We start from the raw sequence: 14,297 nt of genomic DNA, 5'->3' as shown, positions 1-14,297 counted from the left end.
TCCTGGGGCTCAGCACCCCACATGCCTCGCTGCTTTATAACATTGCCATAACTCTTCAAGGTAGGTATTCATGTTATGTTTTGTGTGCAGAAAGGGAAACTGAGGCTCAGAGATCTCCAGTGAGTTGGCTCAGGCCCAGCAGCCATAAAGTGCAAGCCCAGGACCCCCGCTCCCAAGTCTCAGAGACCCCAGGCACAGGCCTCGATGGCAGAGCCCAGCTTGGCCCCTCAACCCTATCCCCTTTCCAAAGCCCATTATGTCACCCTCAACAGCAGATGTTTCTGGAAAGGCCCTCAGAACTGGATGATGAGACATTCAAGAACAGTTAACTGTGGATTTTCTAAAAAAAAACCAACTCAAGCCTGTCTTCAAAGCATAAAGACAGACACTCAGAAGAAAGTACTGCAGGCCGAAGTTGTCCCCAAGAGACACTCAGGCAGCTTTAGACAGCGGTTCACTGGGACGATCAGAGGGCTGTTTTGCAGGGGGGCACTCTCTGGAAAAGCAGTGGAACACAGATGTGGTTGACTGGCCTGGGCTTGAATTCCAGCTCTGCCCCGGACTGACCTTGGAACGATGAGGGGGTCCTTTGCAGCCCCAGCGCCCCCCTCCCCCCGCCCCAGTGGTGCTGTGTCTCCACAGGGCAGTTAGGAGGAGTGTGTTAAGTGGGATGGAGTCAGGCTGGTGCAGTGCCAGGCTTATCACAGGAGCCCCAGAAAAGGCAATCCCTGGATCATTTGGGTTTGTTTGCCTTAGAATTGTTCCTAAAGACCAGGCAGTTGGCTTTGGGACCACTGCAGGTAGTCTAGGATCCCAGAGGCTACTGCCAGAGCATTGGCACCTTCAGAGATGGAAGACCCCGAGGGCCCAGCCTTCAGTTCCATGCTGCCCACAGTCCCAATGTACCATTGTCACAATGGCAAATTGTTCCCTACCTGTGGGTAAAGAGCCACCACCCTGAGCCCCTACGTGTCATCAAGAGGACCCCAAGCAGGCTGATCCATGATTCTGCAACTAAGGTTTATACCTGGTTTAGCAAAGTGATGACAGGACCCTGCTTCGGCCAGAGGCGCCTCTGTGCCTCTGGGGTTAGATCAGAGTTTGTGCCTTTACAGCTAAGGAGACCTGGATATCAGGTCTACCCAGGGTGGGGAGGGCAGCTCCAGGGGGTGCAGCGGGGAGCAGATGCTAACTCCTCCCCGGCACTGTGGAGCATGTCCTCTGGGGACATGGAGGTAATGGAGATATGGCCCTGCCTCCCAACTTGGAGACAGAGCAGCTGGCCTCCCTCTGATGCCCTTGTTAAAACATGAATAAGTAAATCCTGTTACTGCTCACTTGCCCTGTGAGCAGCCCCTCAGCTCCACCTCAGTGTCCGGACGTGGAGCCTTCACTGCTGGGACACTCACTTTGGGACCGATGGTGGGTGCTGCTTAGTGCTGCAAACGTGCTGGTTTCCTTGGGGGCGTATCCCTAGGGGTCAGCAGCCACACAAGCCAGCCCTCAGTTTCAGCTGCCCTAGAAGATAACCATCTGTCTTGTTGAAGCACCCCACCCCCCAGGTCCTCTGAGAGTGAATTTCACGTATGCCACCCAGTTTATATTATATATCAGACTGCCCAAAACTCACTCTTCTAAACTGGAGATCTTCCCAGCCCTTTCCCTGCAATGTGGTAATAAACAAAAGTCCATGTTACTTATAAACAAACACACATGATAAATGTAAGGCTGTAAGGGTCTGAGGGTGAAGACTAAGGGAAGGTGGGGCTGGCTGTCCCCAGGGACACAGGGTGTGGGATGGGGAATGCAGAAGGGGGTTCCAGGAAGGGGGTTGGCCTCCATGGAGCCTATCTATTCCTTCCTGGGTACATTTATTCAACAGCTGTTTGTTCTGCAGCTACTAAACAGTACCTGGCAGCTACAATAGTGGGCAAGACCAATTCCTTTGACTGTTACATTATGGAGCATTATGATCTGTTAGGGAAGACCTTGAGTATATAAATAATCAGGTTTTCATTTCTCATTAAAATATGGCAACACAATCACTAACTTCAGGAGGGAAATGGCCTACAGTCCCTGCCTGCTTCCTGCAGTGTGGGGGCACATAAAACAATGCAAGGAGTCCTGGGGGACGGTCACATCCTCCTGGAGGCTCACAGAGGGCTGCCTGGAGGAGGTGGCACTCAGCAGGGCCTGGAAGGGTGAACAGGATTGGGTCATGTGCAGAAGGGAGCAGTGCGGGTTTGCATTTGCAGAGTGCCGTGCTGTTCTGTCCTCACCCTCCCTCTGCTGAGTGTCCACAACCTTTTATTAGTGTATGCCTCTTGTCCGCGGGGTTGGGCCACAAATCTAATAGGTTCCGCGAAGCCCATCTCCGGCTTCTCCTTAGCCTGACCCATACAGGCCTGGGAAGCCTAAGCTTGTGCCAAACCTAGAAACACACAGGCAGTGCAGAGAGCACCCCGAAGAAGGAGGTGTTGAACATCTGCTGTGTGCCACCCCCTGTGCTGTGTACATTCCCATTTAAAATCTAACGGTGCTGCTGTGTCTAAGTGAAAGGACCCCTGTTTAACATCTGGGGAAACTGAGGCTCAGAGCAGTCGAGTCCCTTGGCTACAGAGCTCAGAAGTACAGGCAGCAGGGATTCAAATCTGGGTCCAGCTGGCTCTGAGGGCAGTGTGCACTACAGCCTGGCCTCACCCAAGTGCCTGGCAGAGGGTAGATGGGAAGAAAGAGGGCTTCGCCGACCCTGACACCCCCCAACCCCAGTGACCTCCTGTGAGGCTGCGTCTCTGATAGCTGAGGGTGGGCACACACATGTTAGCTGTCACTCACCTGTAAGTAGCAAATGTGGCATTGTGTCTGAGTGGACCTTTTTAAAAGGACGTTCCTGGACATAGATTTCTAGCTGTTTTAGTACTAGAAGTCCATAGCCCTGACAAATTGTGCCTTAAGGGGGCTTCCAGTGAGGGAGACGCTTACCAAACCCCTCCCACCCCACCTCAAAGCCCAGGGAGAGGCCTGCAGGCTCAGGGGAAGGGCAGTCATGGGGACTGACATGCAGGGGGCTTCAGGCCTCCCTCCATGCAGAGCCCCCAGGACTGCAGATGGGGGTGGGCCCAGCGTGCACTCTCCAAAGGGCTGCACAGGGTGACTGCCTGTCATCTGGGCAACACATTCCTGCCCGGGTTCATGAGATTCAACAAGAGGAGGGCACCCTGCTGGCACACTGGTCCCCAAGCCCAGGGCAGCACCACCTATTGCCTGCGGGATCTGTTGCAAATCTGAATCTCTGCGCGGGAACCCAACAGAATCGCAAAAGGCTTCCCTTTGTCGCCTCCTTTGTTTGGGTCTTTTCTCTGGGTCCTTCCCCACCGGCCCGCTCCACGCTCCCTCCCTAGGCCCGGTGGTTGCTGATTGAGTGGCTTTGAGGAGCTGCTAAGAGGCCGGGAGCTGAAGCAGCGCCTGATTGCCTAGCGGGACTGCCGGTGAAAGGCCCCCTTTGTGCTGGGCCGGTTACTGGGAAGCTGCATTCAATTACTGAGGCCCGCGCAAGAGTTAAAAGCCGGAATGGGCGCCCCTGTACCCTCTCCGGGCTTTCTTCTCTTCTCACCCCACCCCCATCCAGAAAAGAAACAGATGTTCCGCGCTGGAGGCAGAGAGCAGTCGCTGGTGCAAAGACCCCCTCCTGGCTTTGGGGAGCTGGGGGAGGGGCAGACCAAGCTCCAACCGCGCTGCCCCTCCCGCAGCACCGCTACGTCCAGCTCCCAGCTCTTCTCTCCATTGCCCATCCCCTCAGGAATGCTGCTGTGCAGTGTCTGGCCCATAGGAGGCGCTCTGCAGATGGCCCCTGTCCTGATGAAGATTTGGATGAATGGGCTTTGGGATCTGGGCTCCCAGGAGGGCCAGAAAGGCCGGTTCCCCACCCTGCCAATCATGGGGGAGGCAGGGGCTGAGCATTCCCCCTTCCCAGCTGCCTGAACACTGAGTCAGCCTCCCCAACTCCTGACCCCTCCCAGGGGGCTTCCAGGTCCCCTCCCACCCAGACCCACTCTCTCTCTCCCTGATAATACCTTATACAGCATCCTCTCATTTTACTCTGTGAACTGCAGGGATCTGCCCATTTTACAGACAAGGATGCTGAGGCTGAGAGAGGCCAAGTAGTGAGTCCAAACCTAGCTGGTAAGGTACAGAGTTGGGATTTCACCATGCCACAGTGGCGTTCTGCCCCAGAGACCCACTGGTACTGGGGTGGTTCCCAGTGATTTGGGGACTCCTCCCCAAGGCTGAGACCTGGAGCTAGCCCAAGTTTTAGAACTTCTAGCAGTGATGCTAGCAACTCTTCAAGACAGTTAGAGGAGCTCTCTAAGAGAGACCTAACCTGTAGGGAAGACTGGAGCAGGGGGCACCCTTCCTTGGCCCCTACACGGAGAGCCTCACTGCTCCTGGACTGGAGGGACCCCCGCCCCCTGCCTCATGGCATCCACCAAGCTCAGCTCAGACTTCAGCCTCTCAGCCAGCCCCGCCATCAGGTGCCCAGCCCTCAGCCGCCTCCCCTCTGCTGGCATATGGAGCTCTGGGTCTGTGCGGCCCCTTTGTCCCCTCCTGGCCGGCAGCTGGGCAGGAGGCAAAGAAAGAGGCCTGTATTGTGCTGTGTTGTAGTCATGGGGAGAACGGGCTGAGGGACTTGCCATTGTCTTGGGCAGCGGGCTCTGGGTCTGCCTGCCAAGAGCATTGAGGTCCTGGGGGTGTCTGCTGGGGTGAGGGGGCTGAGGAGGAGGGGAGGGACCAGAGAACATAATTGTGCAGATCCTCCAGGCAGGAGCGTGGCTGTAAAGAGCACGTGTGGGCTTTGGAAAATCAGGCAGATCTGAGTTCAAGCCCAGCTCATCATTTCCTTGGGCGAAACCCTCACCCACTGCGTGGTGTTCTCACTGGTACTCGGGTAGTGAATAGCTACAACACGGAGGTGTGAAAATTAAATACGGTAATATGAGGCAGCATTTCCTGCTGTCTGGCAGAGCGCCCGCCCCAGTACTGTATTGTAGCTATTTCTCTTGAGGGTCCAGACACCATAAAGAGACTTAGGGTTCTGGAACAAGTGCACCGTTACTTTTCCGAGAGCTCAGACCCTTTGGGTAAGGTCGCTGTTCCTTTTCTTTGCCTGTAAAAGCAGGATACAGCTGAGCATTCCAAACTCATTTGTATTGGGCTTACTGGGTTTTCTTGCTGCAGTATTTTTTCCAAAGCATGTTTTTACTTAGATTGACAAAAGGTACGGCCTTCAAGCCCGTATTACCTGGGCACAGATGAGGCGACCTGAGTGGGGTCTTCTGTGCAGTATTTCACTGAGGGGGTGCTGTTCCCTGAAGTCAGAGTGTGTCTCTTCCAGAGAGTTCTAGGGGCGGTCCCATCTGTTGTCTTAGTTCTCTAAACATTGCTGGGAGCTTGGGGTGGGGGAGGGGGCGTACGATATTTTTAGCTCCACAATTCAGATCCCAGGGCTGTGTTACTTTTCTGCCCAGATGGACTCTTGTCTCCTGCCTATTTCCCCAATGGGCCGAGGAAGCACATGCCTAGGGCACTAACGTATCAAGAGTTTTAAGAATAATTTAGTTTTATACTTCTCCAAAAAGCCTCAGAGTCGTCATCATGTGACATTCAGAACTTCTGTTGATTTTATAACTGAGTGCTGCTTTTATTTTGGGTCACACATGGGTGAGCACCAGCATTCGTTCAGTGCCAGGAGCCTCTACAAGTCTTATAATCTGGCCCTGGCGTTGTCCCCAGGCATGCAGTAAATCAGGGGCGGGACCAAAACTGGGACTCAGTATCTCACACATGAAGCTCAATTTTAAAGTGTAGGTTTTATTATTCAGGCCTGAGGAGGCCAGCAGATCAGGAGAGGTCTACCACTGATAAGATAATTGCTTGGTTCCTTAAAAGAGAGGCCACCTCACACTACCCAGGGCCACATAGGGAAGCACCCCGTTTGGGTCAGGAGGCAGAGGGAACAGGAGCAACACGTGAATGGGAGCCTTTATGGAAGAAGCAGGCATAGGCCAGTTCGAATAAATTCACTGGGCTGTGTGGGGTGTAGAGGCTGTCCCTGCTTGTCCGGCACCTGGCCCGGGGGTGATGAGGGACAGGATAGTGGGCCAGCTTCAGAAGTACAGAAAATACAAGGCATACTTAATTCAGCCTCGAAAACATTATACTGAATGAAAAAAGGCAGACACAAAAGTCACGTCTTGCATGTTTCCATTTGTACGAAGAATCCAGAACCCGTAGGCCCATAGAAACAAAGTGGGTTTGGTTGCCAGGGGTGGGGGTGGGAGAGGAAGAATGGGTAGGGACTGCTTCACGGGGCAGTTTTACTGTAGGTGATGAAGATATTTGGGGACTAAATAGAGGTGCTGGTTGCACACGTTGTGAATGCACTGAATTCCTAATGTACTAAGTGGCACTGAAGCTCACACCTTTAAGTGGTTCATTTTTGTTATGTGAATTTCCCCTCAATTCAAAAAAGAAGAATAATAAGTCAGGTCTTCTGATTCACACTGGGTATCTGCAGGCTCTGTGCCGACACTGTGTGGATACTTCCTGTCCGTGATGAGCTCAGAAGGAAGCAGAAGGTGGGCACCATGGGGCGTTATACCCCCTGGCAGTGAGAGGGCCAAGGTGCCCACAGTCCAGGGTTTGGAAGAGGCTGAGCAGACGCAAACCAGAGCACTGGGTGCCATCCAGCCCAGGCCATGCTGACCTGCCCCCACGGGGCCACTCACACCCCCGATTCTCTGTCCTCCCAGGGAAGCGACAGCGAGTATGAGGTCGATACGAACCACCAGAAGGCCCACTCCTTTGTCAACCACTACATCAGCGATCCCACCTATTACAACTCATGGCGGCGCCAGCAGAAGGGGATCTCGCGGGCTCAGGCCTACAGCTACACAGAGAGCGACTCGGGCGAGCCGGACCACACCACCATCACCAACAGCGGCGGCGCCCCACAGGGCAGCCTCTTCCGGCCCAAGGCCAGTCGGACCCCAACGCCCCAAAACCCCCCGAACCCTCCGAGTCAGCAGAGCGCCCTCTACCGTCCTCCCAGCAGCCTCACTCCTGGCTCCCGGGCCCCCATAGCAGGATTTTCATCATTTGTTTGATGTCTGAAGAGGAAAAAGAAAGAAAAATGGCACCAAACTCCCCTTTCCTGTCCTCCCCGCACCGCCTGCCAGAACAGAAAAACGCCAAGAAACCAAGGAACCAAGTCAGCTTTTCACCTCCTGAGTTTATTTTTGCAGAGATTCCAGGGCCAGCAAAGCCAGTGTTGAGAAGGAGGGAGAAGAAAGCATGAAGGACGTGTGTGGCCGAGGGTTGGCTTCCAGATTGTGGGGCTCGATGCTCCTTCAGAGACAGCAGTTGGGGGCTTGAGCCCCTGGAGAGGAGGGAGAGAAGGCAGAAGTCTGGAGGGCTCAGGGCACGGGTGGCTGCAGGGAGAAGAAGCTTCTGGGCATCCAGACAGCTGCCCCCCTCTGGCCTGCGTGGGAGTCCTGGGCCCGCTGCTGGCTGAGCTGCACACAGAGGGGCATCTGTGGGGGCAAACTCCCCTGCTCCCGTCGCACCCTCTCACCCCACCCCTGCACCGCTGGAGGGCCAGGCTGGCCCTGCTGGCCCCCGCCCTGCTCCTCAGCCTCTGCTACCTGCTCCCTTGCTTCTCCACCCCACAGATGGTTTATCTAGAAAGAGGAAAACAACTGAAAGATGATAACTGGCTTAGCTAGCGCCTTGTTCCTAACATACTTGCTTTATTGTGAGTCCAAGGAAGAGGGCCCCTAGAGGTGGAGGAGAGTCCCCCCAACACTGAACCCAGCTGTCCTTTACTTGAATTCACTTTCCTGAGCACATACCCAGGAGAGATGAGCTCGGAGAGCTGAGGTAGGGGCCCCCCGGGAATAATGGGATGGAACACAGGAAGTCAGGCATGTGCCAAGGAAGCAGTGTAGGCACTGCCCCCTCCTTAAAGGAAGTTACTTGGACAAGGAAATTGGGTGTGCTTGGGGGAGCTGGGCAGGAGTACAGGAGTGCCATCCAGGCAGACACTCCCATCTCCCCAAGTGGACATCTTCGTCCTAAGACATGTACCCGGGGACCTGCAAGGAAGAGGGTCTGGGGATGCACTCCAAGGGAAACCCTTTGGGTCCTCCTGGCCAAATAGGACACTCCCTTTCAGATCTGTGGCCCTCTCATTCTCAACCCACAGCTCCTTGAATCTAAAATACCCCACCTCCCGAGCACAGGGGCACAGAGGCCCAGGGGTGGGCCAAGTCCCTGGTCCAGAGGCTGGAGCTCCCAGACTGTGCCCAGTTGGCCCGGCACCCGGTTTACAGAGTCAAGGACCATCCCAGCACCCCCAGTGATGTCCTCCAGGTTCGGCTCAGCCTAGCCAGGCCTCGGAGTGAGGACGGCCGAGTCCGAAGTGAACCCGGATCCCAAGATGCACAGCCAGGCCGGCTGGGAGGAGCAGGTCAGATGGGACCAAGGGTTAAGAATAGCTGACAGGAGGCAAAGCTTTTACACACAGTCTGCTCCCAGAATGTTCTTTAGAAAGCCACTTCTGGCGGCCTGGGTCTTCCCATCAGCTCAGGACTTGTGAATGCAGGGATTGAAGGAGGGGCCTCTCTGTGTAATTCCCTGGGCTCCCGGGCCCTGGGCGTCCCCAGCCAGCCCTGCAAAGCCACCAACCCCCGCAGTTGGGATGGTCGGCCACCTTTGTGAGAGGAGATAGCTGGCAGGGCCATGTCAGTTCAGCGTGGGGCCCCTCACTGGGGGTGCTAAACAGCACCGCATGCCCTGCGCAGGAGGAGGTGGTGCCCATTTAGGGGATGAGGAGGACGGGAGGCCTGAGTGGAGGATTTGGGAAGCAAGCCAAGGAAAGAGAGGCACTGTACCCCTCCCCACTGGCCCCCAGTCAGGTGACTGGATTGGAGGCAGGGCCAGGGGCCCAAGGAAGGGGCACCCCCAGCCATGGGCTCTTCCCGCATGTTCGGACCCCCAGGGAATGTGTATGGGGCGAAGCTGAAAGATGGCTCAGTAGACTGGCTGACCCCGCTCTGGGCTCTGAACAGCGCTTCTCCAGTAAGTGGGCCGGGAAGGGAAGCATAGTCTTCCCCCCGAAGGAGGGTGCCGGCCTGAGGTCTGCCCCTGTGCACATCTGTCGTCACCATAGCAGCCAAGTCTGCGGCAGCCCGCCTGTGATCACACTGCCACTTTCTCTTTCCTTTTATCTTTCTTTTTTTTTTTTAGCCACCTGTGCTTTTCCCTATCTGTTGTGTGTTTAACCATTTAAGGAAATTCCCAGTTTGCACTGGAAATTATCTTAGCCCAGCCCAGTGAGGGGTTTTTGGAGGGAAAGCAAGGATGAGTGTAAACATAGTGTAAGCATATATATCACACATGAGGCCAGATTTCCTTTGCCTTCCATGAATCATCTGGTGCACTGAGATGTTGCCCCTCCCCATCCCCCATGCTCACTCACACCCACACTGACCCATGTGCACACTTGGGATGGTGCCATGCACACCTGGGCTCACGCACATGCCACACAGACATACACAGAATGCACGTCCATGTTATGTGAGCAAGGTCTCTTTCGGCTGCCTCCGACATCTTGAGTCGTCTCTCCCGTGTGAGGCCAGGGCAGCCTGAGTCACTCCCCTGTGGGGTGCGGCTGGCATCTGTTGACAGAGCAGGTGAAGACACTCAGGCAAGCCCAAGAAGGCAGGCAGGGCCTGAGGTGGAAGGCCCACCCTCAGTCAATACCCACCCTGCCGCCCCAGCCACATCTCGAAGCCCAGGGCTCCAGCTGTGAACTTTAGATTTCTAAGAGGACATCTCTTTGCCCTTGTTTACATATCTGCTGGGGCGGTGGAGGTTCCCAACCCCTGTCCAGACATTGCATTAGATGGATGTGGTGGGCACTGCCCGTGGGTAACAGGGGGCCTCCCTGACCATTGCTTTTCTGGGTCAAGCCCCTGAAGTGGCTTCACGTCAGGACCTTTGGTACCTTGGACTTTGCCTCCCTGTGTCCTCAGGAGTCTCCCAGGGCCGCCCTGGCCTCCTGGCTGCACCACCAGCGGTCCCAGCAGCCCCACACCCAGACTGCTAAGACAAACCAAAAACCTGCTCTAGGTTCCAGAAGCACCTTCCTCCCAGGGCCCCAGGGAGTTTGCAGACCCAGGCTGGTGCCTCTGCTTTCCCCCGACCTGACACTGCCGTGATTCCGATGAAGCAAGGACACCTCCGGCTGCCCCGCGTGGCATGCACTGCTGCCTTGAGGCCTTCTGTCTCTTCCCCCCGCCCTCCCTGGGCAGAGCTTTTAAAGGTGCCAGAGCCTCCCCTAAGCCCACTGTGGGCAGGGGCTTCCCTCACCTTCCCACAGTGCACATCTGAAGGTGCCCACACAGGGTGAGGGGCTGAAGGCAGGAGGGGACAGGGGCACCATCTGCGCAGAATGTCTTTGTACAGCCCCACCCAGTGGCAACCCTGGGCACAGGTGCCCTCCTGGGACACCCCCCTTCTGTTTGTTTCCGTAAGAATAACCAAAATCATTTCAACGTGTTACCTTTCTTTACACATACAGACTCCAAAACACAAAAACCTACACAAATCTTTATTTTTTGATTTAAAAGATATAATGAAAAATTATGGGGAGAGTATTCATTATGGCAGGTGTCTATCTGTAAGAAAAAAATATATATCTGTAATGTCATATAGCTTGTTAGCAGGTTTATTTTTTAAATGAAAGGTAAGAAGGAAATTGATTTGAAATATATACCACGAGAAGTCCCATGTCCTATCAAACTTATCAGTATTTTATAAATAAACTTTTGTTTTGGAGTTTTGAAGCAACATCCATCCTTCTCCTCCCTGGAAGGTAAATGGGGACCCCACCACCACCCCATGTCACCCTCAGCCAGTCTGCTTTGGGACTCCCATTTCTAGCCATACTGTGTTTTTGCACAGAGTGTCAAGGATCCAACTACTTATTTTCTTAATTTATAGGTGGGTGGACTACTGGGCCTTCAACTGAAATGCACTGTTTTATTTATTTTATACTTTTAGGATAAGAACCTGTCATATTAGGCCAATTAGAGGCAAAATAATAATAGTAATAGCAATAGACAACACCTGTATAGCATTCGCTCTGTTCCAGGCTCTGTTCTGATCACTTTACCTTGATTAGCCCATGAAATCCTTGTGGCAACCCTGTAGGAGGGAAAGTGGACAGGAAGAACTGAAGTGGATTGCCCTGGAGAACTGGAAACACCAGAATTTGTACGAACACAGTCTGGCCCCAAGAATGTACACTGCCTCTGATATTTCAGGGCAAGTTCCTTGCCTGTTTTCATTTTAACTTCTACAAAGCCAGCAAAAAATTTAGAGAAATTATGAACTGAAGACTTCCAGTTTCTTTCTGCGTGTAAGGAGCTTGGACATTGCCACTCCATCCTAACAAGTAAAAAGTTGAACAAACTGAGAAGTCAAGAACTCTTCTCCGATCCATAAGAGAAGTGAAATCGCTGAGCAAACTGCTGCCCCCAAAATTGAAGGGACAGACAGGTGAATCCAGAGACACTCAACTTACAGGGAAGAAATAACGAATTGATAGAGGAGCAGAACCCTAGAATCTGTTACGTTTTCCCTAATATTTTGTAGTTTTTGCCCATGACTAATTCGACCCACTTTTATTTTTGCAACTTTTTTTAAATTCAACTATTTTTCAAAGAAATAACTCTTCTTTTGCACTCTTATCCACTTTCATCATATTTAATTAAATTATGTAATCACTATACCAAGTATAACTGACATAAACCAGTTTGGTGATAGTGATAATTGGCTCTTATACAACCTGATTCAAGAGCAGAAGTATATGGTATCACAGAACGCAGCCTATTAGCCTTCAGCATTCAGGGGACTGTGGGCATCTTCATGGTTTGCAGAGAGAATGTAGGGAATCATTGTTAGGACCAATTGGTTAAGTAAAGGTCAGACAAAGGAGCTTCTTATATATTATAGTACAAACAGTGCACTGTACTTTATGACCCACTTTCAAGGTAATTAAGGGATTTTCAAGGGTACTTTTGACTACACATAACCTTTATCTTATACATAACCTGGAACCCAAACCCCACGTTAGTTGCAACTTGGCTTCAACTGATTTGAGGATGTTTGGTTAAAGGGTAGCAGCATGGAAAACATTCTAGAACTAGAGTCAGAAGAGGGGCTTCTGTTCTGGAATGGTTGCTTGCAGACAGACTTACAATACCTCTTCGTTTTCTCAGGGAAGTGAGGGACCCACCAGCAATGAGACTGATGGAAAGAGCAGGTAAAGCAATAGGATTTGAAAAGAAGGACTGACCACCCAGAAGGAACTTTCTGGGGTTGGAGCGTATTTGTTCTAGACCCGGGAGAGGTCTCTGTATCTTTTAATGCCAATCTTCTTCCTCATTCATTTCTAAACCCAGCCTGGCTCCTCCCTATCTGTGGCCAGTGGGCATGGACTTTGGCTGTCTCCAGGTCCATTACCAGTCAAATACACTAGGGAAGGAAGAAAAAAGAGAGAGAGAGACAATGATCATACCAAAAATGAAGGTATTATCTGCTAAGAAGGAAGTGGGGAGGGGAGCAGAGGTGCTCTCCAAAGCCAAGAAGACACGTGTGATATCGTGCTGGCTTAGATTATACCTAGTACTCTTCCTTTCCACTGAGAACAGGTCACCTCACCTGGAAAACATGGGGGCCTCCCCTCAGGACCCAGTGGGCTCCCTGAGTTACTAAATGGGAAAAGCACGCACTTTGGGTTGGGAACGCTAACTAAAAGGAGCATGGGGTTGGCAAACCTGGGTTCCCACAAATTCCAGCTTGAACTTGAACTTGAATTCAACCTCCACCACCCTCCACTGCATCACCTGTGGAGTGGGTGCAGCTTTTGCCTTCTTCAAGATCAGACTAATGGAACGAAGAAGAGGAAAATCATCTCGCAGGTACAGGTGACCTCCAGAAGGTTCCTCCCTGGGCATCCCATCCCCATTTCTTTTCCTGCACATGGAAGGACAGGCCCAGAACTGTCAGAGCTGCTTTCTTGGTTTCCTAATCTTGATGGCAAAGCACTTTGAGGCTTGGCTGGAGTCAACTCATGGATAAAATTGTTACTTTTCTTTTTGACATCCAAGCTTCTGGGAGGGAGGATTCACCAAAGAAGCTGGCTCTGGAGGTCACGGGTTACAGAGGAGTGGTTAAGGCACAGTGTAAGTATAACTCCAGGGGGAAAATAAGTTCCCGGCCCTGGGCAAACTACCTTTGAAGCCGAAATCAGACAAAGGGAGAAAAGAAGTGAGAGAGACCCGTTTATTGCTTACAAGCAGTTGTCCACTTCTGCTCCCTGTGTCTCTCACAACCAGGCTGTGAAAAGGGACCCCTCCCAGTCTCTCTAGTCCAGATATGCCCTCACTCCACTCCCCCTACCCTTGTCATCACCTATTTATATGGAGATGCCTACTTCTCTCCATCCCTTGGAAACACCTATTGATATGGAGATGCACTAGGCCAGGCGAGAGATTCTGAAAATATTGCAATTTTACTCGCAGTCAACTCCAGGCTAATATAGCCAATTGGCTCCATTAGACTCTGGCCCCTCTGCCTGCTCCAAGGCTCCCAACACATACTGTGGCCACCTGTCTCTAATTCTGGCCCTGGGAGGCCCCAGGCAATCCAGGAGAATTTACCATTTCCTATTTGAGGGCTGGCTGGGCTCTGCAGGGCCAGTTGCTCTGAAGCTAAGCAGTGCCATGGGAACGGCAATGGAAATAACTAAACCAGGTTTGCTTCACTGCCCTCTTAACGTCAGTCATCTAAGTGAACCGGGACCCTTGGGTTGGAGTTTTATTACTACTCAACCAGAGCTTCAGCCAGGGCCTGAGTTACCCCAGAAGGCACAGGGGGTCAAAGCCCAAAGAGGTGTCATCCACTGCTCTGCAGGAATCTGGATGCATTGACACCCTTGGTGTGGCCCTCCTGGAATCTGCCCTGGAAGCCAGTTACGGGGACCGGAGCCCAATCCAGTACAGACCCACCTCTGAACTGAACAGGAGGGCTCCTCATTATGGCCCTCACTGAACCCCTAGCCTGGTGGGCCAGCTGCTGGGGAATGGGGGCCTGGGCTGGCTGCGCCTCCCCCTCTGCTCCCTACAGCCCTGGAGGCGTTGGGGGTCTGCTCACAGCTCCTGCGAGGCCTGGAT

At 52.9% G+C, this 14,297-nt stretch overlaps 1 protein-coding gene across 2 annotated transcripts in view; it reads left to right on the top strand.

Annotated features, from left to right (window-relative positions):
* SDK2 (sidekick cell adhesion molecule 2) overlaps positions 1 to 12,229 on the top strand; it is a 244,260-nt gene extending 232,031 nt beyond the window's left edge. For both annotated transcript variants that reach the window (XM_036900084.2, XM_036900083.2), the window contains one exon: positions 6,810 to 12,229. In XM_036900084.2, the coding sequence (XP_036755979.2) occupies positions 6,810 to 7,163 (354 nt within the window). In that variant the 3' untranslated portion in view covers positions 7,164 to 12,229. The remainder of the gene's footprint in view (positions 1 to 6,809) is intronic.
* Positions 12,230 to 14,297: the final 2,068 nt, after the last annotated feature.

This window comes from Manis pentadactyla, chromosome 4 (genome assembly GCF_030020395.1).
Source record: "Manis pentadactyla isolate mManPen7 chromosome 4, mManPen7.hap1, whole genome shotgun sequence".
NCBI classification, from domain to species: domain Eukaryota; kingdom Metazoa; phylum Chordata; class Mammalia; order Pholidota; family Manidae; genus Manis; species Manis pentadactyla.
The sequence above is the reverse complement of the archived record's forward strand: the minus strand, read 5'-3'. Positions and strand labels throughout refer to the sequence as shown.